General features: G+C 41.8%; 1 protein-coding gene across 6 annotated transcripts in view; it reads right to left on the bottom strand.

Annotated features, from left to right (window-relative positions):
• The window catches only part of LOC112224179 (rap guanine nucleotide exchange factor 4), a 48,807-nt gene extending 25,383 nt beyond the window's left edge, over nt 1-23,424 (bottom strand). For 2 of the 6 annotated variants that reach the window (XM_042317084.1, XM_042317091.1), the window contains exons 1-6: nt 22,833-23,424; nt 22,375-22,499; nt 22,186-22,274; nt 21,166-21,312; nt 3,641-3,716; nt 3,138-3,202 (exon numbers count right to left, since the gene is read on the bottom strand). In XM_042317084.1, coding sequence (XP_042173018.1) covers nt 3,138-3,202; nt 3,641-3,716; nt 21,166-21,312; nt 22,186-22,274; nt 22,375-22,499; nt 22,833-22,846 — 516 coding nt within the window. In that variant the 5' untranslated portion in view covers nt 22,847-23,424. Of the gene's footprint in view, nt 1-3,137; nt 3,203-3,640; nt 3,717-13,642; nt 13,880-20,080; nt 20,234-21,165; nt 21,313-22,185; nt 22,275-22,374; nt 22,500-22,832 lie in introns of those variants that run through there. The other 4 variants (XM_042317095.1, XM_042317115.1, XM_042317107.1 and 1 more) reach the window with 4 other exon arrangements.
• Nucleotides 23,425-23,683: the final 259 nt, after the last annotated feature.

Genomic DNA, 23,683 nt, shown 5'->3' with positions numbered 1-23,683 from the left:
TATTACCTCGCCACTATGCCCTATTTATTGCCTTCCCTCTTTACTTCATTTGAACACACTGTACACCGATTTTCTTGATTGTGTTATTGAGTGTGTTTATCCCATGTGTAACTCTGTTGTTTTTGACGCACTGATTTGCTTTATCTTGGCCAGGTCGCACTAGTAAATGAGAACTTGTTCAACTGTCCTACCTGGTTAAATAAAAAAAAATAAAAAAATGGATTTCAAAATAAAAGCACAAAATGAAGGACAGGGATGATAAGGACATTTGAGATTGTATGACACACGATACAGACTTTAGTGAATGGTCGCAGTTCCCTCCCTATCAATGATGACAGAGATTAGGCCTTTGTGAAGATGTAGCCTTTACCACCATCAACCAAGGGCATACTTTCAGATAAACCAAGGGTATGGCAAAATGACAGCTGTACAGATGCACTCTCCAAAAAGCCTGCCAGCCATACAAACAGCCTTCCCTCCCACTCCCAGGCATTCCCATGGCCCTAAAGTCAGCCTGCTAAACTGCATTTGCCTTTAAAAATCAGGATTGGAATGATTTCAGTAGCCCATTTTAAAATGGTTGGTGTTGGGCCATACCCAATTGACAACCATGCTAACTACCTCCACTGTCAACAGGGCCCTGTTAAATCGGAAGTTAAGTCAACAGCTGGTGTCTGCTGTCTGTGCTTACATCCCAACCCTTGGACCCACAGCACAGAAACCACCTTGAACAAGTCATGTATGGATGTGGTATTCATGAGTTCTACAGCAGAGAAGAATCACACTGAACTATACATACAGCAGCACTCTATACTACAAAGTGGACATGACGATGACTGTTCAAACTCTATAACACCTCCTTTCTAACATAATTTCTCTAACAGCCAAGAACAATACTTACATAGATGCTTAAAGGGATACTTCAGAATTTTGGAAATGAGGTCTAGTATGAAGGAAGTTAAGAGATAGTGTCGCAAGCCAATGCTAACTAGCATTAGCACAGTGACTGGAAGTCTATTTGTATCGGGGTATAACTGAGCTCAAGTGCATCCCGTTTCCATTGATCACCCTTGAGATGTTTCTACAACTGGATTGTGGTAAATTCAATGGATTGGACATGATTTGGAAAGGCACACAACTGTCTATATAAGGTCCCACAGTTCACAGCGCATGTCAGAGCCAAACCAAGCCGTGAGGTCGAAGGAATTGTCCGTAGAGCCCCGAGACAGGATTGTGTTGAGACACAGATCTGGGGAAGTGTATAAAAAAAATGTTTAAAAGAGTGTCTGCAGCTTTGAAGTTCCCCAAAAACATAGTGGCCTCCGTCGTTCTTAAATGGAACAAGTTTGGAACCAACAGGACACTTCCTAGAGCTGGCTGCCCGGCCAAACTGAGCAGTCGGGGGAGAAGGGCCTTGTCGGGGAGGTGACCAAGAACCCGATGGTCACTCTGACAGAGCTCCAGAGTTCCTCTGTGGAGATGGGAGAACCTTCCAGAAAGACAACCATCTCTGCAGCACTCCACCAATCAGGCCTTTATGGTAGAGTGGCCAGACGGATGCCACTCCTCAGTAAAATGCACATGACAGCCCGCTTGGAATTTGCCAAAAGGCACGTAAAGCACCTCTCAGACCATGATAAATACGTTTCTCTGCTCTGATGAAACCAAGATTGAACTATTTGGCCTGAATGCCAAGCGTCATGTTTGGAGGAAACCTGGCACCTTCCCTACAGTGAAGCATGGTGGTGGCAGCATCATACTGTGGGGATGTTTTTCAGCAGCAGGGACAGGGAGACTTGTCAGGGTTGAGGCAAATATGAATGGAGCAAAGTACAGAGAGATCCTTGATGAAAGGGCGAGAGTTCACCTTCCAACAGGACAACTACCCTATGCATACAGCCCAGACAACGCAGGAGTGGCTTCGGGACAAGTCTCTGAATGTCCTTGAGTCTTGAGTGGCCCAGACAGAGCCCGGACTTGAACGTGATCGAACATCTCTAGAGAGACCTGAAAATAGGTGTGCAGCGATGCTCCCCATCCAACCTGACAGCTCGAGAGGATCTGCAGAGAAGAATGGGAGAAACTCCCCAAATACAGGTGTGCCAAGCTTGTAGCGTCATACCCAAGAAGACTTGAGGCTGTTTCAACAAAGTACTGAGTAAAGGGTCTGAATACTTATGTAAATGTGATTTCATTTTTTTATATATATAAATTAGCAAACATTTCAACAACAAAAAACAACTGTTTTTGCTTTGTCATTATGGGGTATTGCGTGTAGATTTATTTAAAAAAAATGTTTTGCCTTAATCAATTTCAGAATAAGGCTGTAACCTAACTAAATGTGGAAAAGGTCAAACGGTCAGAATACTTTCCGAAGGCACTGCACATGAATTGCTGCTGTTGTTATGACTACAATATGTAGAGCCTTCGAGTTAGACAAATATTTACCAACAATTCAACCGCAGGGTGGGATTTGCTAAAAAAAACAACAACAAAATTACAATTATCATTGTAGTTATTTATAGTGCACATGTTTTGGCTGGTCTGGAGAAAAGAAAAAAAATCAGGAACAAAGCCCAAGCCGTAATAAATCACAAAACCCCAGAGTAGCACCGTGTTATCTGTATGGAGGTAAGGAAGTCACAACCGGGTTAAAGGTGGAACGGGAATTATTAAGGACATGCTGCACACCAACGGAAGCTTGGTCTCAGCTGCCGCCTTGTTTATATTTAGTCAAACTTTAAACAAGCTCGACATTCCAGACTTATTTTGAGCTTCTTATAACTAAAGAGGATGTTGTTAGATCAGGGCCCACGCAAGCAGCATGTAAATAGGAGTAAATAACCGTCCCTTTACCACCCGCGGTCACTCTTCCATTCACAACAGTGTTCAATCTGGGTGATATTCACTTCACATAAAGTGGTTACTGATCTCTTTCACACAGATGAGTAGCTGGTCATTTACGTTAGATTTTGTCTCTGGGTTGCCAAGATCACATGGTTCCTGCAATAGACACACAGTGCTTTTTTGAATGTCCACTATCATCATCCAAAAATCAATGTTAGAGGGTGAAACTAATTCATTCTGATATGTAATGATGAGGTCTCAGTCTCAGTTTTTGGGATGTTCTACTGTACCTTACTCAGATGTTTAGAGATGGATCCAAAAGAGTTGTTGCTTAGGTTCTCTTTGTCCGGCATTCCTGAGTGAAAATGTTTAAAATGTGTAGTCAATCATCGGTAAAACATTAAGACCGAGTTGAAAGCCAATTCAACACTACTTATTTCTCTGTTACAATTGGTGCATTTTCACAAATATACTTTGATGTTAATACATCATCTCAATGCTATGTTGAATGTAGATATGTGTCAACTAAAATCTCCTTGGGGAGTGAGTGACATAACGTCATCAGTCGCCGAGGGAGATTTCTACAGTAAGAAGAGGGTAACGCCCCCCTCCTCAGGAAAAAAACACAAATAGTTATTACACTTCAAAACCTTTTCTGGAGGGGAAATTACCCCAATTCTTAGACATGACTTTCAGACTGCTGATATCACCTTTTTCCATAGTATAAAGGTGAGAGGTAGGCCAGTAAGGAAGCATCGTAGATGGATATTACTGACTGTTGTCTTGTACTCACCGTCAGGGCTGGGTCCACCACTTTCCATAACTCCATAAGATGGGGCTAGCAGTCCAGCCATGCACTGACGATATCTCTACAGAGAGAGACAGAAGAGCAGTCTTCTTATTAGACATGGTAGAACAAGCCACAAGCCAAATCCTCAACACTACAAGGTTTATTAGACAGTGTGTCGATGCAATTCCATTCAAGATAACGATGTAATTCATTGTGAACCACGGTCACCTGTTTATGTCAGGTGGTAACCCGTGGAATCATTTGGATTGTAGTATTATGCATCTCTCCCCTATACTCGCGTATCTTAATCAACGTGTCTATTGAGGACTATGTAAATACACAGCTGAGACTCCCAGCTGGCGGTTATGAGTATTCAGAAGCGTCACAACTGCTGCAGCCTCATTTAAATGATCCTTCATCTCACAAACCAGTGCATTTCAAAGGGCAGGAACAAAATACACGTTTCATGTCGCTTCATTTGAAGTAAAAGCCTATTGTTGTTGGCCACAGTAGCTGACGTGTATACAGGACAACATGCTTCCATACGTATAGTAAGGAATCGATGTGGCAAATGGGCAAATGTTCAACTACAGTATCTATGCTTTTCATGCCATATTTTACGAATGATGGCATCATTGGAGATGAGTAGATTCAGTCAGTGTGGCAAGAGTTGATCAAATACCCTTAATATGTAGTCTATACAGATTAAAAGGATTTACAACAGATTATACCAAGAATCAATCAAAACACACCCTTACATATACAGTGGGGCAAAAAAGTATTTAGTCAGCCACCAATTGTGCAAATTCTCCCACTTAAAAAGATGAGGCCTGCAATTTTCATCATAGGTACACTTCAACTATGACAGACAAAATGAGATTTTTTTTCTCCAGAAAATCACATTGTAGGATTTTTAATGAATTTATTGGTAAATTATGGTGGAAAATAAGTATTTGGTCAATAACAAAAGTTTCTCAATACTGTGTTATATACCCTGTGTTGGCAATGACAGAGGTCAAGCAGAGGAAAACAAGGTTTTCATACACTGTTGCTGGTATTTTGGCCCATTCCTCCATGCAGATCTCCTCTAGAGCAGTGATGTTTTGGGGCTGTTGCTGGGCAACACGGACTTTCAACTCCCTCCAAAGATTTTCTATGGGGTTGAGATCTGGAGACTGGCTAGGCCACTCCAGGACCATGAAATGCTTCTTAAGAAGCCACTCCTTCGTTGCCCGGGCGGTGTGTTTGGGATCATTGTCATGCTGAAAGACCCAGCCACGTTTTCTCTTCAATGCCCTTGCTGATGGAAGGAGGTTTTCACTCAAAATCTCACGATACATGGCCCCATTCATTCTTTCCTTTACAGGGATCAGTCATCCTGGTCCCTTTGTTGAAAAACAGTCCCAAAGCATGATGTTTCCACCCCCATGCTTCACAGTAGGTATGGTGTTCTTTGGATGCAACTCAGCATTCATTGTCCTCCAAACACGACGAGTTGAGTTTTTACCAAAAAGTTATATTTTGGTTTCATCTGATCATATGACATTCTCCCAATCTTCTTCTGGATCATCCAAATGTTCTCTAGCAAACTTCAGACGGGCCTGGACATGTACTGGCTTAAGCAGGGGGACACATCTGGCACTGCAGGATTTGAGTCCCTGGCGGCGTAGTGTGTTACTGATGGTAGGCTTTGTTACTTTGGGTCCATCTCTCTGCAGGTCATTCACTAGGTCCCCCGTGTGGTTCTGGGATTTTTGCTCACCGTTCTTGTGATCATTTTGACCCCACAGGGTGAGATCTTGCGTGGAGCCCCAGATCGAGGGAGATTATCAGTGGTCTTGTATGTCTTCCATTTCCTAATAATTGCTCCCACAGTTGATTCCTTTAAACCAAGCTGCTTACCTATTGCAGATTCAGTCTTCCCAGCCTGGTGCAGGTCTACAATTTTGTTTCTGGTGTCCTTTGACAGCTCTTTGGTCTTGGCCATTGTGGAGTATGGAGTGTGACTGTTTGAGGTTGTGGACAGGTGTCTTTTATACTGATAACCAGTTCAAACAGGTGCCATTAATACAGGTAACGAGTGGAGGACAGAGGAGCCTCTTAAATAAGAAGTTACAGGTCTGTGAGAGCCAGAAATCTTGCTTGTTTGTAGGTGACCAAATACTTATTTTCCACCATAATTTGCAAATAAATTCATTAAAAATCCTATAATGTGATTTTCTGGATTTCTTTCCTAATTTTGTCTGTCATAGGTGAAGTGTACCTATGATGAACATTACAGGCCTCTCTCATCTTTTTAAGTGGGAGAACTTGCACAATTGGTGGCTGACTAAATACTTTTTTTGCCCCACTGTGTGTGTGTGTGTGTGTGTATATTTTTTTTTTAAATCACAGGTGAAAAGAACATGGTTTTCAGACACTTGTGATATCTCATCACGTGACCATGAGCAACCATGGCCGACTCATGTCCGCTACACTTTCACATTTTAATGGGAATAAATGAAACATTTAAAAAAAAAACATGTATTGCAGGATTTAATGTGAATAATCAAATTCATAATTTGCTGTTTTGATTTTGTCCAAAGGTTAGCAAAATCAGGATAATTGTTAAACATGCTTTCTTTAACCTCAAAGTCAACTTGTTTTGACATCGAATTGTTGTTTTTAGCTGGTTAGATTATATGTACGTGAATGTTTTCGGTGTATTTTCAACGCTTTCAGACAATATGATTTAGTTTTTTTTAAAGTCAGTGCTTTGAATGAGGATAGTGGACAATGTTTAATGGTGAAACCAAGTCATTATGATACGTACCATATTCTCACATGTATTAAATTTAGAGTTCAAACGTTAACACCAGCAGTAACACCCCCGAATGGATGGTTCAGAAATAATACATCTTTATTTTTAAGACACTTGAATCATTATACTCAGGTAAGCTAAGTTACCTTTTACAGAATGGCATTACAGAATTTGCAATTCCATTGGTGGAAACATTGCTCCTGGAACATGTTGACACCACCTTCACACATGTGAGGAGAAAAACACTATTTCACCACCACATGTGAACTTGCAATTCCATCTGTGAAAGTTCGATTTTCACATGCGAATGTTTCTTACATGTGAAACTGCAATTTAGATTGTCACTGATTGTGATTGATTTTTACATGTGCATATCCAATTGCATATCCAATTTTAACATGTGAACCCGCAAATTACACATGCAACCTCAACCTCAAGTGAGGTGAAAAAATTTAGTTTTTTTCCCCCTCACACGTGAAAAGGTGGTGTTAACATGTGAACTCTAAATTTAATGTTAAATTATGGTTTCACATGTAAAATTTAAGCTCAAGGTGTGAAAACAGCTATTTCACATGTAAAAGTACAAATTTGACATGTGTTTTTTTTTTGTAAGGGCACACACACGAGAGGGAAGCATCCAAACCTCTGAAAATGTGTCTGGATCTCTTTACACTGCATTAATATCCAGCGTGTAGTCCCTCCCATCAGAGCACAGGAGCAGCTGGGTTCCTGTGGTTTTCTAGTGCACTGTAGATTAGGCCTCTCTCTATACGCTCCCCAGACTCCTACTACTGGGCATCGCCTCGACCCATATCAGTCTGTGAGCGTTAGTGCACTCAGCCTACATGTAGAGAGCAATCCTCTGAGGAATCAGAGCATGACAATAAGGCCATAAGTGGCTTATACTGCAGCTGTGCCTTGCAGCATGGCTATTACGTAAACAAACATTATACCCATGCCAACGTAAATGCCGTTTCTTAGCTCATGACAACGCAATATGGGCCTACAGGGGTCAAAGGGCACATTAACAGGAATATCACTTCAATAATCCAAACATGCACGAAACCATGTGCATGTGTAATTCTATGTGAAGGGCTTCCCATATCAAGGAGAGTGTAGTAGAGTTATGCTTGTCTGGTAGAAATATAACAACCAGAATGTCTAATCTTTCTGCTAACCTTTTATAGGCTGGTACTGTGCCTTACTAGACCTTAGCTGCACAACAACAAATCAAGAAGAGGGTCCTTTAGATCGACACTTTATGCAATTTCACTAATATTAACTGGATTGGCTATTTACTTACTCAAGAATGCACTTCACAAAACCATTGTGATCAATCAAACATGTCAAAATCCCTGAAATGGATTGCTGTTAAATCAATACCCTATACCAGCATGTGCTGAAGGGCTTCCAAAAACAAGCATAATACAATGGGCTAAGAGCCTAAATGAAGGGTGGGACTCCGTAGAAGCTGGTTTTAGCATTTAGCAACATAGATGCTGCCTGACATCCTTTTAAAAAAATCTTTTGGTCACTACAGACCTAATGAAAGCCCAATCTACAGAGTCATTTTTTACCGGATGGCAGTTTACGCCCAGAGGTCAAATTCTAAATTGAATTATACCCACAGCTAATCACTTTAAGATCCCATAAGAGGCAAACAGCTTTTTCGCTCAATTAAGAAGCCTTTTGAAAATGGCTCAATGACCTCTGATTTTTAGAAGCATTTCCCCTTAATGTAGTCCAAAACGCTAATTGACTCTGTGCTCTCTGCATGTTGCTGAAATATGAGCAAAAATGGTATCATAAACCATGAGACTATATACTGTATCGGCGTGTATTCAACAGAACTGACCTTAATCATCACATTTGTCTGAAAAAGCCATTCCAGCAATTGGGTGCCTTTTGATTAGTGTAAAAACGTTTATTTTTTTTACATTTCGGTCATAAAGAGGGGTAATTGAATGCAAGCTTCACAACAATTTTTTAAATGAACATTTCTAGCTTATCTATTGGTAACAGGGTTGACGGGTTACTCGCTCTGTTTTCCAGCACAAAACAGCTTCCAGCTTTTACACTATGATATTTATCAGATGTTCAATGTTTATTTTGAAAAAAAAAGTTAAGTTCATGTAACAGGGTCGATCTTAAAAAATAAGGGACAGGTCATTGTTTTCTCTTAAAACTCGTCACTAATCACATGAAATAAATAATACTCTTCAGAAATGACTGTCAAAAGCAACAAAATAACTAGGGCTTTACAATGGTGAAAACTTGGAGAAATGCTGGCGTTACTAGATTCAAATCTTCCTAAGAAGAAGTCCCAAAGGATGCTTAGAGGGACATGTCAAAAGGCGGACTTTTTGCATTTTAGCAAGACTTTGTTCATGTTAAAAATCTGATTTATAGAATTTTCCATGTGGTTTATATTAAAGGGCACTTCATTTAATATAACAGGCTCTTACAATTCTATATTTTTGCACAATTTCTACTTAAAATATTAAAGGGATGCAAAAGGCACTCATTTCGTGGAACAATCTATATAACAGCATGCTTTTTCAGTTAATTATTCAATGAACATTAGTGCCACAGAAATAAGCCTTCAGGATCAGTTACTGTAAACATGCCCACCGTTCTTTGTTGACAATTAAAGGGCTTGGGCTTGAGAGTAGCACTTAAACTGAGCAACAAATGAGCATTCAGTGCACAGGAGACGCCTCCAACACTTAAATGACCCTACTGAACCAATAAGTCTCTCCCCTGAGGGACTGGCTGGCTGAAGGAGAGAGGGTGGGGTGTGGAGAGACGGTGGGTGGGGTGTTGTTTTAGAAGGGTGTTGTTTTAGATGGGGATTAGTGCTGATGGCAGGAGTGTCAGCAAACACTCAATTTTCACAAAGCTACAGTCTCCCCCCTGTGACCTACTGTACTCTGCACTCGCTTCTATAGGAACCCGCCAGCTATACAGATGAGGAACAATCATACATTATCAATGATTCCTTTTGCCAGGGCAGCCGTATTATAGTCTATCCGAAACATGCTCGAATGAAACATTTTATATAGATATTACATCAAATATAATGTATATTTGATTGTTCTTCATCTGTGAAAATGAATTAATCAGCTGACGAAGACAGAGAAATATCTATCTCAGCCAATCTTACAATAATACAGAGTTGTGGGACAACGGAAAAATAGACTGTTCGACAATGCAATCGACTCTTGTCCATTTCCCTACTTTCTTGTCACGTGAACCCCTTCATTCTAAACTCAGCAAAAAAGAAAGGTCCTCTCGCTGTCAACCGCGTTTATTTTCATCAAACTTAACGTGTAAATATTTGTATGAACATAAGATTCAACAACTGAGACAAACTGAACATGTTCCACAGACATGTGACTAACAGAAATGGAATAATGTGTCCCTGAACAAAGGGGGGGTCAAAATCAAAAGTAACAGTCAGTGTCTGGTGTGGCCACCAGCTGCATTAAGTACTGCAGTGCATATCCTCCTCATGGACTGCACTAGATTTGCCAGTTCTTGCTGCGAGATGTTACCCCACCCTTCCACCAAGGCACCTGCTAGTTCCCGGACATTTCTGGTGGGGGGGAAATGGCCCTAGCCCTAGCCCTCACCCTCTGATCCAACAGGTCCCAGACATGCAGACATGCTCAATGGGATTGAGATCCCGGCTCTTCGCTGGCCATGGCAGAACACTGACATTCTTGTCTTGCAGGAAATCACACACAGAATGAGCAGTATGGCTGGTGGCATTGTCATGCTGGAGGGTTATGTCAGGATGAGCCTGCAGGAAAGGTACCACATGAGGGAGGAGGATGTCTTCCCTGTAACGCACAGCGTTGAGATTAGACGATAAACGCGAATCCGACCATCACCCCTGGTGAGACAAAACTGCAACTCGTAAGTGAAGAGCACTTTTTGCCAGTCCTGTCTGGTCCAGCGACGGTGGGTTTGTGCCCATGGGCGACGTTGTTGTAACGCACAGTGCTGAGATTGCCTGCAATGACAACAAGCTCAGTCCGATGATGCCGTGACACACCTCCCCAGACCATGATGGACCCTCCACCTCCAAATCGATCCTGCTCCAGAGTACAGGCCTCGGTGTAATGCTCATTCCTTCGACGATAAACGCAAATCCGACCATCACCCCTGGTGAGACAAAACCGCGACTCGTCAGTGAAGAGCACTTTTTGCCAGTCCTGTCTGGTCCAGCAACGGAGTGGTTTGTGCCCATAGGCAACGTTGTTGCCGGTGATGTCTGGTGAGGACCTGCCTTACAACAGGCCTACAAGCCCTCAGTCCAGCCTCTCTCAGCCCATTTCGGACAGTCTGAGCACTGATGGAGGGATTGTGCATTCCTGGTTGAACTCGGGCAGTTGTTGTTGCCATCCTGTACCTGTCCCGCAGGTATGATGTTCGGATGTACCGATCTTGTGCAGGTGTTGTTACACGTGGTCTGCCCCTGCAAGGACGATCAGCTGTCCATCCTGTCTCCCTGTAACGCTGTCTTAGGCATCTCACAGTACGGACATTGCAATTGGCCACATCTGCAGTCCTCATGCCTCCTTGCAGCATGCCTAAGGCAGGGACCCTGGGCATCTTAGTTTTGGTGTTTTTAAGAGTCCATAGAAAGGCCTCTTTAGTGTCCTAAGTTTTCATAACCGTGACCATAATTGCCTACCGTCTGTAAGCTGTTAGTGTCTTAACGATCGTTCCACAGGTGCATGTTCATTAATTGTTTATGGTTCATTGAACAAGCATGGGAAACAGTGTTCAAAACCTTTACAATGAAGATCTGTGAGGTTATTTGGATTTTTAGGAATTATCTTTGAAAGACCGGATCCTGAAAAAGGGCCGTTTCTTTTTTTGATGAGTTTATTAGTTAGCCCAAATCCCATTAGCAGAGATTCAGCACTGTAATTACAATGAGCACTTTCAACTCTCACACGACTATATGTATAGTATCGTTTCATTTTTACACACACCAGTTACTGTAGTGATCAGGGTTGGAAAAACAACAATGGTCGAAGCTCTGTAGCATCTGTTGCAGGTAAAGCGGTCAAAGGGCATGGCTGCTCAAGAAAACAGCATTTCAATATGTCATAACAACTGAACGATTACGTGGGAAGTTATGCACCTTTCAAAATGATTTTATTCTGTTTTAACCGCAAGTCTCATTCAGTCACACCAGATAGATATCAATTTTACTCGTATGAAAATGGGAGGCACTACACAACAAGACAACCATCAAACCGTGTGTGTGCAGAGATTTGACGCAATGTGATATGACAGGTCAACAGAGCTTCATTGATGGCCTGCCTGACACACCTAACACAGCATCAAAGGAAGTGTCCTAAATCACCATGTCAGAATACCTAGCCGGCCCTACTGTATCACTTCACTGAGAGGTTGCCTGCCCCCTGTCCATTAGAAGTAGTAATGAGGCTAAATCAGATGGAGATGTAGGACTACATGCTAAACCTATCCATCCCACAGTGTTACACTGGTGCAAACATCAGCAGGTTGTTCAGAACTTGTTAAGAACTAGTTTTCACATTAAAGGGTCATTTGTTTGAATTATCTATAGCCAAATGTAAATAAAAAATAAAACATTTCCTATTGGGTTAACATAGAAGGGTCACAGTCCCTGATGCCTTCACCCCCCCAGAGTCAACAGGATTGGTAGTCAACGTTGAAAGTAAAGGCAGTCTATGGAGATAATCCCTGTCAAGAAGTCCTTGAAGACAGTTTTACAACTAGGCAACAGCCAAAACAATGGCTTAAGTCAAACGCTTCACTCTTTAACTGATATTACTTTTACCAGATAATGAAACCGTTTGTGATCGCGTCATAGCAGTGAGCTTAGGAGGTTGTGATAAGAAACATTGTTAGAGGGGATTTCCTTGGAGTTAATGGAAGGATTTAAAAGCATACACAGGTATTCTTTGGTGTTCTGTTCTCTGAACTGGAGGACATGTTAGGACCAGATAAGGAAGTTACCTGGGATTTGAATCTGAAAGAAGAATCGTGAATTACTGTGGTGGAGTGAATCCAATGCACTAACCCGGATTACACAAATAAAAGCTACTACTGTATCATAGTGCCAAAATCTCTTCTATGCAATTAAATAAAGACCCAAGTATAAACACAGGCCCAAAACACCCCATATCTATATAATAATACACTCATAATAACAGGAGTGAAACTATTCCTCTGAGACTCATCCTAAACATCACTTATCCCATCATACAAACCGAGGCTTTATCAACGCAATGACAGCGGTGTCTATTCTCTTTCTCTCTGTGGGGGGAGGGGGGGGTCAGGGCAGCTACTATCTGATTTGCCTCAACCACTCTGACACACACACACACACGCTCTGCTCCACCTCTCCAACCATTGTGGCTTCTCTATGTTACTACTTTTTACAAATGCACATTTCAAATATACTAAAACAATTCTAAAATAACATTATCCATTTGTCAAAAACATACAGTAACATTTCTAAAATAATGCTGACATGCATTGAACATATCATACCAGTGATCATATGCATGGCATGGATCTACAGTAATACTGGATTTTAAAATCAAAGTCTAGAAATATGAAAATATAAACAACTTGTCACATTACTAAATTCACAGCTCATGTTCTCACTCCTCCTCTGCACATTTTGCACTCTGAGCATCATTATGCATGGATGTTGTATGTTGAATAATTCATCCCAGATGACAGAACATACATCACACAAACTGCTGCCTGCTCTCAAGACATTTCCTTAACTAGTCCATACCCTCCACTGTCTGGCAGACTACAGGATGCTTGGAAAACTATTTGGGGAAGCAGCTTAAGGCTCTCAGCAAACAGAGACGTTTCATGCAAACTTTTCCAAAACATTCTAGTTTAAAGTTATAACTATTGGTATAAGTTAAGCATGCTTATCCTTGTGATGGGTTTCTATAGAAGTCAAGAGACACATTATTCAAAATGTGCAATTTATTATAATGTATTAATTGTCTAGAAGTGTATGTATCCCATTTCTAAACTCCTTGTGATAGGTTTCTGTAGAAGTCAAAAGACACATTCAAAATGTGTCATTTATGAAAAATGTATTCAATTGCCTAGAAGTTCATCCCATTTCTAAACTCCACATTAGCATCACACAAAAGGTTTGATAAAGCAAGACTCACCTACACGTGTTCCCAGTCTAGTTATCTTCATGAGATGATTCTACAGTCCCAGTAGTAGAATCCACCTACAGTGCCCCGTGTCAGAAACTGGTCTGAATTCCCTCACATCCCCCGGTTGTCAGTGTGGTCCAGTCCTGGTGCCCCAGCCTCCATCCCTCTCTCAGAGCAGTGAGTTGAACCCAGCCTGCCTGTGCCCAGTAGAGTCCCTGCCTCCCAGCCAGCTGATTTCCCCCCATGCAGCAGTTGCTAGGCGATCACTCCACCCCTCCAATCGGACGCTCTCTCCGTTGCAGCGGCACACAGCGACACTACACGCAGCACAGAAACAGTTGGAACTTGCTCATGTGGTCCCAAAAGGCAGGGACATAGGGGGGCTTTGCTCTATTATTTAAACCATTATGTCGTGTTTACACAGAACACAGATATGTATTTTAAGTGCTCCCCTGTCTTGATAATAATACAAAGTTAATACTGGAACAACGGTTTGGGAGAACACTCAGCATAGTTGTACAAAAGGGATGCCAACAATTTGTGTCATCTTCCATGCAGTTGCCTACCCTTCAGTGTTACACCTTCAACAGCACCCATGTCACCATCTCCCAAGCAGGGCATTCATGAAATGAATTATTCAAAATGGCATGTTCATACCTACAGTTGGAAGGAAATGAATCTGACAGTCTTGTATTGTTCAAGCACACTGGGCCTACAGCAAGGTATTACATGATATTTCATCCAGAACAAAGCAGAAAGCCAATTGGAGTAATAGCTTTTTGGACTCAGCAATCGCTCTTGGCCTCCGATTCTCCGGGGGCGACAAGGAGCCATACAACAAACGTCCTTTTTGATGCCCGGAATACTTTCTCCTTTATTTAGTGAGTTCTGACCCTAAAAGGTTCTGTACATTCAGTACTCCGGCTTCTATTACTTAGCCTCTCTTCATTACATCAACGACAGTGGGCAGATGGGATCTTTGACCTTCCGAACTGGTTAGAGCCACACAGTCCTACAGTGTTTTAACTCTGGCCTTGTAGCCAAACAGAGAAATAAGTGTTTTTGACAACATTGTTACATGGGTAAATCCATTTGAATTCAATCACTTTTTGACACTGCATTCTTTTTCCCTTAAACAAAACATTCCAGACATGTTTGCCCGTGGAAGAAGTGGTCATAAAGTGACTTTATGGACCTGAATGCCAAAACATTCAAGAGATAAAGGTGCTCAAAAAGGTGACCCGTTTTGCATACTCTACCATACCATGAGACATCCATGTCTTCATCACTGGGAAAGAGAAATTGTTCCGTTTGATTATATTTAAAAGCTTACAAACAGGGTTGTCAAACTATTTTAGAATAATTCAGATTTTGTTTGCTCTTTAAAAAGGGTCAATCTGCAGTTGCTTCATCCATTTAAATGTACCCATTGATTCATGAAAAACTTCACTTATGAGCTTAGTTCAACTGTCGTACCCCATCAGAACCCAAAATATAAGCTCGTTTCACTCCAACGTTTATAAACAAAGTACAGTGTAAACAAACTATTTTAGCTTAAAAAAAAACATGCTTAAAAACACTCATTTTGATATCATGGATAGTCAGTCCATGTATCCATAGCTCTGTCCATGAATTTGAGTGGTTACATATCTCCAGCCCCGTCGCTTCAGCTTTTTTTTACTGAAACAGGCATGGGGAGTCCACTTTGTTATTGTTTCAACTGCTGAATGCGACTTTAAAGTCAATTATCTAAAAACATGTGCACGCCGATTTTTGTTCATGTTCGCATGTGTTCTAGCTCAGACCGTATTTTATATACACTTTTTTTTGTGTGTTCCGCCCACCAATCGGTTGAGACACAACGTGTTTATAAGCTTTTAAAATGACATCGATCTCAACCGTTTCTCTTTTCCAGTGATGAAAACATGGACGTTTCATGTTATGGTAGGGTATGCAAAAATGGGTCACCTTTTGAGCACCTTGAATGTTTTGGCATTCAGGTGTTTTCAGCACTTCTACAATGGGCAAATACGTATGGAAGGTTAGATTTACACAGGTTGTAAATATGTTAGTATCGGAGGGCTGACCACTGCAAAAAATGTATCAAAGAATAGAGTAATAATTGGACGACAATGGAGAAGGGCCAGCTTCACTCCGTGCCATAGAGGGAACTCCCCCCACTACTGCAGTGAGGTAGTAATAACGAATGTCAATTTATTGGTGTGACAGGGAGAAGAGACCATAGCCCCAGGTTGTGAACAGTATTGCCAGTGTTGCATAACTGCTCAACTGCAGCCAAGTTAACCCTGAATCAGATAAAAGAGAGACAGTGAAATTGGAGAGAGGTGTCTGTGTGAAAGGGCCCCTCTGTCAGTTGGTTTGGAGTGAAACAGGGGGAGAGGCAAGGAGATGAGCAGGTGCAGATGGATGTGTGTTAGTGGAGAAGTTCTGGTAAATGTGGACACCTCATATCCAGGGTCTGTCACGGCTGCTTTGGGGAAACAGAAGAATCATGAATTTATTGGAGAAAGATGACTTATATAATCACAATTGTAAATCATATAACTTGTTTATGGTTTTCAAATGGGCCAAAATTCACACTTTGACAGGTGACTCCCAAGCCTGGCCTGTCTAAATTGTTTTAGTACACTTTCAGTCAGCTTTAGACAAACGCTCTGGGAGGTTACAATAAAAGATTGGGAACATGGCATGACAGGGAACACAAAGCTCGATTTTGAACAGTTCTGTACAGACGTTGTTTGTGACAAAGTAATTTATTAGATAAGGTTGGGTTACTTCCACATTTTCAGAGATAGTGCATGATAAATTGTGAAGTCCACAATGCAGTAAATAATGGACCATTGTGAATAAACAAAATGAGTAAATCTATGTCCTGCATTTCTATTCTCCTCATGTAATAACAGTGGATACATGGATATTCAATTCACAAAGCCCAGACAACACCACTAAGTGCAAAAACAATTAAATGCAACCAAGAAAACAGAGAGTGCCAGATTGAGCAATTCTCCTCTCTACACATCATCCACTAGAGAGTGAGTGAGTGAGTGAGTGAGTGAGTGATGAATGTGCACATCTGATGGTGAATATACAGATGACGTAATCCCTTTGATCACTTATGGTTCCATCTGATTGAACAAAATCAGCCATGAAAAGCTGATTCTCTTCCAGGTTGAAAAACCATTGTTCTAACGTTTATGCAACGGCTGTGAGAACAGATAAGGAGATAAACAGAAGTGTTGTTGATACAATGATCTTCAGTGCTCTTTACTTGTGTATATATTCACTGTTCTCTGGGAAGGACTTGGGTCTGCTGGCGTTTAGATGTAGTAAGAGTGCGTGTGCGCACCCGCACACACACACACACACACACACACTTGCCACTGGTCTTACACTGCCTATGTATGTGGATGAATCCACACTTTACAGGTCAGCACCCAAAGCCAGTGAGCTTAAAGTGGTCGCCCACCACCCACCCACTGTCCTGCCTCCAACAGAGCCTCACCTCAACACTGCATGGGCTTGCCTGTCATGCACAAACGCTAACTAGGCATGCCTTTGAACACTGTCGCTCCACTACAGCACAGATGTACAGCGTATAATATCGCAGAAAAGTGGGCTACGATAAAATCCTGGGTATGAAACTGAATCCTATGTGCACCACAAGCGAATGGAACAGAGACCGGGATCTGCTGGCTAGAGGCTACTGATCCAGATCGTGCTGTCGTGCAAGAAAGCAAAGCACAAATCACAATTGTGTTGTTTCATTCTCGATGACCGATGGAAGCAGAGAACAAAGTTTTGGGTAAATTGATGATCAGGTCATTGGTGCCTCAGCAAGTGTTCCTGTGTGTGCAGAGCATAGCCCATGTCTGATCTGTTAAATAAACAAGCACATGCCTGCCTCTCCCAATAACATAAACCAGACTAGGATTAGCAGAGCGGGAGCCATGCCTGATAGCAGTGACAGTTGACGTTGTTGTTGAAGGCGGGAGTCAGGGGAGTCGAGAAAACCAACATTTCATGTTCCAGCAAAATTTCTGTGACTGCCACCACCTTCAGTGTCAAGCTGAGCGGGACAGTATATCAAACCATAATCACAAATGGTTTGTGTCCCATTCGCCTCAGCGTGAACAGATGCAGCGCTTTTGAAGAAGATTGACGGAGCAAGATGTTCAAATGGGGAGCAAAGGCCATCAGTAGAAATACTTGAATATAAAGTATTTGAAGCGAATATCCACGTACCGTCTGGACTTTTTTTGTGATGTTTTGAATTCAGAGACTGGATGAAAAGTGTGTTCTGAATACTTGGCAGCCATTAATAAATAATACCCAGCAGTTTATTCAGGCTGTGCTGTTCTCAGCCTGTAGTGGTGTTGAGGCCAAGGGTTTCTGCAGGGAGAGAGATCTCAGATGTGTGTGTGTGTGTGTGTGTGTGTGTGTGTTTGTGTTCATGCGTGTCAAAGGCCCTCCCTTACCCTAAGCATCTTGTTCCTCGGGGGATGGACCTTGGGTTAGGACAACTCCGGTCAGCACCCTCCCTCCTCCTCGAACTACTACTCTTTGTTTCTTCAGACAAATCATTAAATTACAGCTAATACGCTGTTCAATCATTTTTAAGTCATTGCCCGAGGGAGACCATTTGCCTTTTAATGAGCTTTGCGTTTCACTCAATCACAAAAAAAAAACACACAATGTCAAGTCAGGTTGTCTATGCCTCTGGTAGTTAGTCTGCATTTATACAATCAATTACAGCACAGTACAAGAGATATCGTAAACAGGCAGGATATCAAACAACTAAGAAAATGAAGAATTTATAAAGACCTGTGCTGCTAGTAACAGGATATCAGGAGTACTTTCTGAATTGCGGCAAGGCAGACAGAAATAAATGGCCACCCCTAGACCGTCTCAAACCAAGGCTCCACAGGAAAGCACAAGCAGGGCTGAATATTCCTATAACAAGATGTGTCTAGCACCTTGACACATAGGGGATTCTCAAAAGAACTGAAAGGGATGAACTCAATCTGTTTTCAATCTATGTTCTGTGCACGTGAGCAAAATGCTGAGTGACAGCATACAGTATAGGACCCAAAGTCGTATAGGCCCACACCACAGACACGCTGACAGCATAATTCATTTAAAGCTTGCCAACGGGAAAGCTCACAGGGTTCACTTTTGATTGCCGTTCAGTCATTCCCAGCTTGTCTGACATCGCTAACTCAGCATGTCAAGCAACAAAGTCATGATGGAGTGATGTTTTGCTGAACCCAAGGTCTGTCATTGGCATTGGCTGGAGCAAAGGAGATTGCTATCACTGAACACTATTTACAGCAATTAAAGACATGCTCCGGTACTTTGGTGACTAAGAAAGTATTTTCAGACCTCCAGCTTCAGACTGGATGTGTCAATGTGTAATTCATTCATGATTAATCTATTAGCAGAATTACCGTCTTACCTCAAGTAGCCACAAAATGGTTTTCTTGAAGCTGTGCCACGCCATTTTCCCTAGCAAGAAGCCTCCCAGCGTTATCCAATGAGGTTGCAGGGCCGGGCCCAACAGCTCAGTGGACGAGAGAGAGAGCGCGAGAGAGAGAGAGAGGGGGAATGACGTGGGGCACATATCTGCACGCGACATAGTACGCAATTTTAGGGGACCACTTTTGGCTCATGAGTACTACTTTCAGAATTACTGGCTCAAAGGTATACAAAAGTAGCAGATAATCTCTTTAAGCACGGAGCTGTGAGCTGCTACCTCCAATGACTAGGCTGCTTTAGTAATAGGAAAAAGTCAATGAAACACAAAACATTAACATCATAGCGGGGGAGATGCAGACATCTCTAGACACTAAAGAATGTTCATAAAGAATGTCTGATATTGCTCGTCCTAATATTTATATATCTTAATTCCATTATTTTACTTTTAGATGTGTGTGTATCGTTAGATACTACTGTACTGTTGGAGCTAGGAACACAAACAATTCGCAATACCTGCAATAAAGTCAGCTAAATATGTGTGTGACCAATCAGATTTGATAACAGCCAAAATTGCTGTATGCCGAGACAAGCTGTTGTTTCACCATCACAAGCTCCCTTCCCATTTGAAAAGTTTGAACTCATCAAACAAGTAGATTCATCCGTAGATATCATTGTAAAGCGGAAATAGTTTGAAACGAACAGCCCGGAACATAACGACATAGTCATCCAAAGTCCTGAGCTGAAACCATCTTTAAATCAAACAGAAAGCTTTATCGACGGTCATTATATCACTCAGTACTCCTTTTATCCCTGCTCTAAAAAGCTAACTGCATCCGTGGGTATTAAATATTATCTGAAGACAGAACAAAAACATGCCACATCAGTGAAGCATGAGCAAATGTACAATGATGATGTTCCTGCCTGGCAGTTAAAAGCCTTTTTCGGTAGGCTCACCTCAGACCAACCTTTCAGGAGAGCTTATTCTCTGGATAGAGATAGTAGTATTTCCATGTGGTTGTCCACAGCCTAAACGCAGTAGACTACATCCAGACAAGGCTCAGATTCCAGTTCAAGTGAGGAGGACCAGCGAGTGACATACAGTCCATAGTTTTAACACTAACAGCCCCCCTGCCTGCCCTCTGCTCTCAGAGGAAACCAGCTCTCTCACTCAGGAAGCTAGTGTAGTGGATCCACCAGGACAGACAGGGGCCTCTGGACAGTGTGGCACCTCCATCCCGGGCCAACTCAGTCCTTAGTACCTTCCTGTACTGCTGGGTGGGTTGAAGGGTGGGGGGGTAGGGGAGAGAGGAGCTCAGTGGAGCAGGAAGGGACACAGTGGCAAGGGATATAGCTGTCTAACCTGCTGCAGAGACATTCAGATATCATTACTGCTCTTCAAAAAAATCATTTCCCATGGAATTATTATGCCCTGAGTACAAGGAACAATGTTTCACAGATATGGCAAAGAATCTTCGCAGGGGCACTATTTTTCCGAGACTAATTGGAGAGGAGAATGGCTCCAAATGTTGACTTAAATGATGAAGCGAGCGATCTAACCACAATTGTAAATGTATCCACACAACATGAAGAACTGCACTGAATCTCTATAACACTGCACTTCCCCCTAGTGGTCAAAAGGTCTAATGAAACTCTAAACAGATGCTTCATTGAACTACCGCTAAAGAAATACTATCCCAATTAAAATATATTTTTTAAAAAAGGCTATTTCTTGTGGTCTACTTTAAGAATGCATGTGCTGCTCACGTGATCTATACACAGTGTATAAACACAAGTAAAAACCAATGCCTCAGAGACACACCTCAAAGGGTAAACAACTTACCAACAATTCTGCATGCTCACTTTTGCAGAGATCAAAGAAAATCCCAGAATATAGAACCCCCACAAAGCCTCATTATTTCCAGCGTGGGTATTATCAGTCCCCTGATACTTAACTATAGCTACTATCTAGGTAAGTCATACTGGATGGTGAATTGAAAGCGTGAATCCACAATAGTGAGGAGTACTGCAGAGGTGCTTACCTCCCACAGAGACTTGAACTCCCTCTGGTCAATGCGGAGGAGTTCACTGAATTCCCGGGTAACAATGGTGGCGTGCCGAGGAGTGTTATCCAGGATCGACTCCCCAAATGCTGTCCCAATCCCCAGAGTGCAAATCGTAACCGCATCCTACAAGAGACACCAAAAAGCATCTCTTCTTGGATGGTTCCTCGTTGTTTTCAATAGGGGGAGACAGGGGGGAAGTAGGAAGGACTACGCTAATCAAATGTGTTTATTCCCTTTTAAAATGGGCCTCATTGAGAGGCACTCAAAGTGCTAGGTACGGGCAGTGATCAGATCACGCCCAACGGTGGGGCGCAATCTAGCAGCACTGAACACTTGCATTAGACAAACGGCTTCTAAAATCACTCCAATCAACACAGGGCCAGGCAGATTTGGACATACAGGTCACTGGTAATGATAGGAAAAGACTCCTGGTGTTCCCAAGGTTAGCAATTTCAGATATAAATCATTGTGAAGTAGAGTGTCCTTTCTAGTTGACTCTTCAGATGAGCTCCAGGGTTAATGTGCATCTTGATCTCCTCATGCACATGCTACAGAGCAGTTCATCCTTTTTGACGTGAGAGGAGACTAATAGAACTAAAGGTAGGATTATTGGAAAGATTTTCACCCATCTCAGGCAATACATAAGGAATACCAATTATTATTTTGCAGGAAAGTGGACACGCCTATCTTATTTGGTATTTAACGATTGTATGACAAAAATATGAACATTAGCTATAATACAATTCATTTTTGGAACCAACGAATCGATTGGATACAGGGGCGAGTGATTTAAATTGTAAAGAAAAGTAATTCACAGTAAGTCAGGGAAGTGGTTTTAATATGCCATTTCATCTTGTTCACTTGCAATCTTGTTCACTTGCAATCTTGTTCACTTGCAATCTTTTACGCCATCGACTGTTTATGGCATCTACTCAATAAATACTATTGCTTTTCATTAAAAGGGGTATAATTACAGGAATAGTCAACCGTTCTTACCTGATGATTTGCTGTCTCTGACACTTTGACATCAAGTGAGCCAAAGAGGACAGCATACCAGCTGGTACCAATATCTCCTTGACGATATACTAGAGAAGAAAACACAGGATGTGAGAACATATTTTTAGATATGCACAGAGTAAGAGTCTTCCTAACATACTGGTCTTTGAACATAATTGCAAGACTTACATGTGACGCCTCTCTCCACACAGGCATAACTGTTGTATGAGGCTAGGGTGGAACGCTCAAAGACCTTCACACATTTCAGCCTGGCCAGTATGATGTCCACATCTTCCCCAGAGCGCTCAGCAGGTCTGAACGGAGAGGAAATATCCTATTAGTCAGTTATTCAGCACATTAGAGAATTAGGAAAATAAACCTGTATGACGCGAGCTCCTGTCACCTTAAACATTCCACTCCGTTCATATCCTCTCGTTTAGTGTAAAAAAAAAACAGATTGCAAATGTCTGCTGATGTTTGATCATGTTGCTAACGTTTTCAAGCATTTTCCTATATCTGTATCGCTAAATGTGATTTTACGCCCTGATATGTTCAAATGTATTATGTATTGGCCATTGATATTGAAACCAGTGAAAGGGATGCATTATTAAGTGAGAAATTCCTGTTAATTGATGAAATAGGCCTACCTGTTTAGGTGCATTTGGAATATCCCAGATGGGTTTGGGCATTTAACCTGTTCAGGGTGCTCATTTAAGGAGGGCTGGAGTGATATGCTGTCCCAGTGTTCTCTAAGCCTCGTCCGGGGTTTGGCCGGTGTAGGCCGTCATTGTAAATAAGAACGTGTTCTTATCTGACTTGCCTAGTTAAATAAAGTTTAGATAAAAATGTCAGTGTTCGTCAAAGTCTTGTAAATATTAATGGATCCAGCACACCTTCTGCACGTGCAAATCACTACAACTATTTTCCACGTGATTCTGTCTGACTCCTGATGCTTCACACCCACTGCCAATACCTTGTAGGGTCCACTATTTTACCGTCACATTACTTTGTGGAGTCACTTTCCGCAGTAAAAGCAGCAGAATATTTCATCGAGCTATAGCCTGGGGGTGAAGTGTGCAAAAAAACATTCTGACCACTTTCAACTCTCTGACGTTGAGATAACTTCCCGGTACTGATCAAGTGTAACAAGATGCCTGAAGCAGAGTCAGAAAGATACTTCCTAAATGTGAGGACACGGTTGCATATTCAGCTATTCTCATTTCCTGTCATTCCCTTCGGAAACAGCGTCAAATTGTATCACGTGAGTTAAAACTTTTCATCATGACATATTATGGCTGCTTATTCTGTACCCTACTAGCCAACCATGGTATCACATAATACATATTTGAGAGACTACCTGTCTTGGTATTGGCATTTTTCTTCCTGTTACGTTAATGCAAGAGTAGAACAATGAAAATATGAAATGCTATATTTAGCCATTCACATTGTATTTGCGCTTACATTTGGTGGGGAAAGTGACAGAGGTTTTTACAATTAT

The sequence above is a fragment of the Oncorhynchus tshawytscha genome, linkage group LG03 (assembly GCF_018296145.1).
Source record: "Oncorhynchus tshawytscha isolate Ot180627B linkage group LG03, Otsh_v2.0, whole genome shotgun sequence".
In the NCBI taxonomy this organism is placed as follows: Eukaryota; Metazoa; Chordata; class Actinopteri; order Salmoniformes; family Salmonidae; genus Oncorhynchus; species Oncorhynchus tshawytscha.
This window is presented reverse-complemented; position numbering and strand designations above follow the sequence as displayed.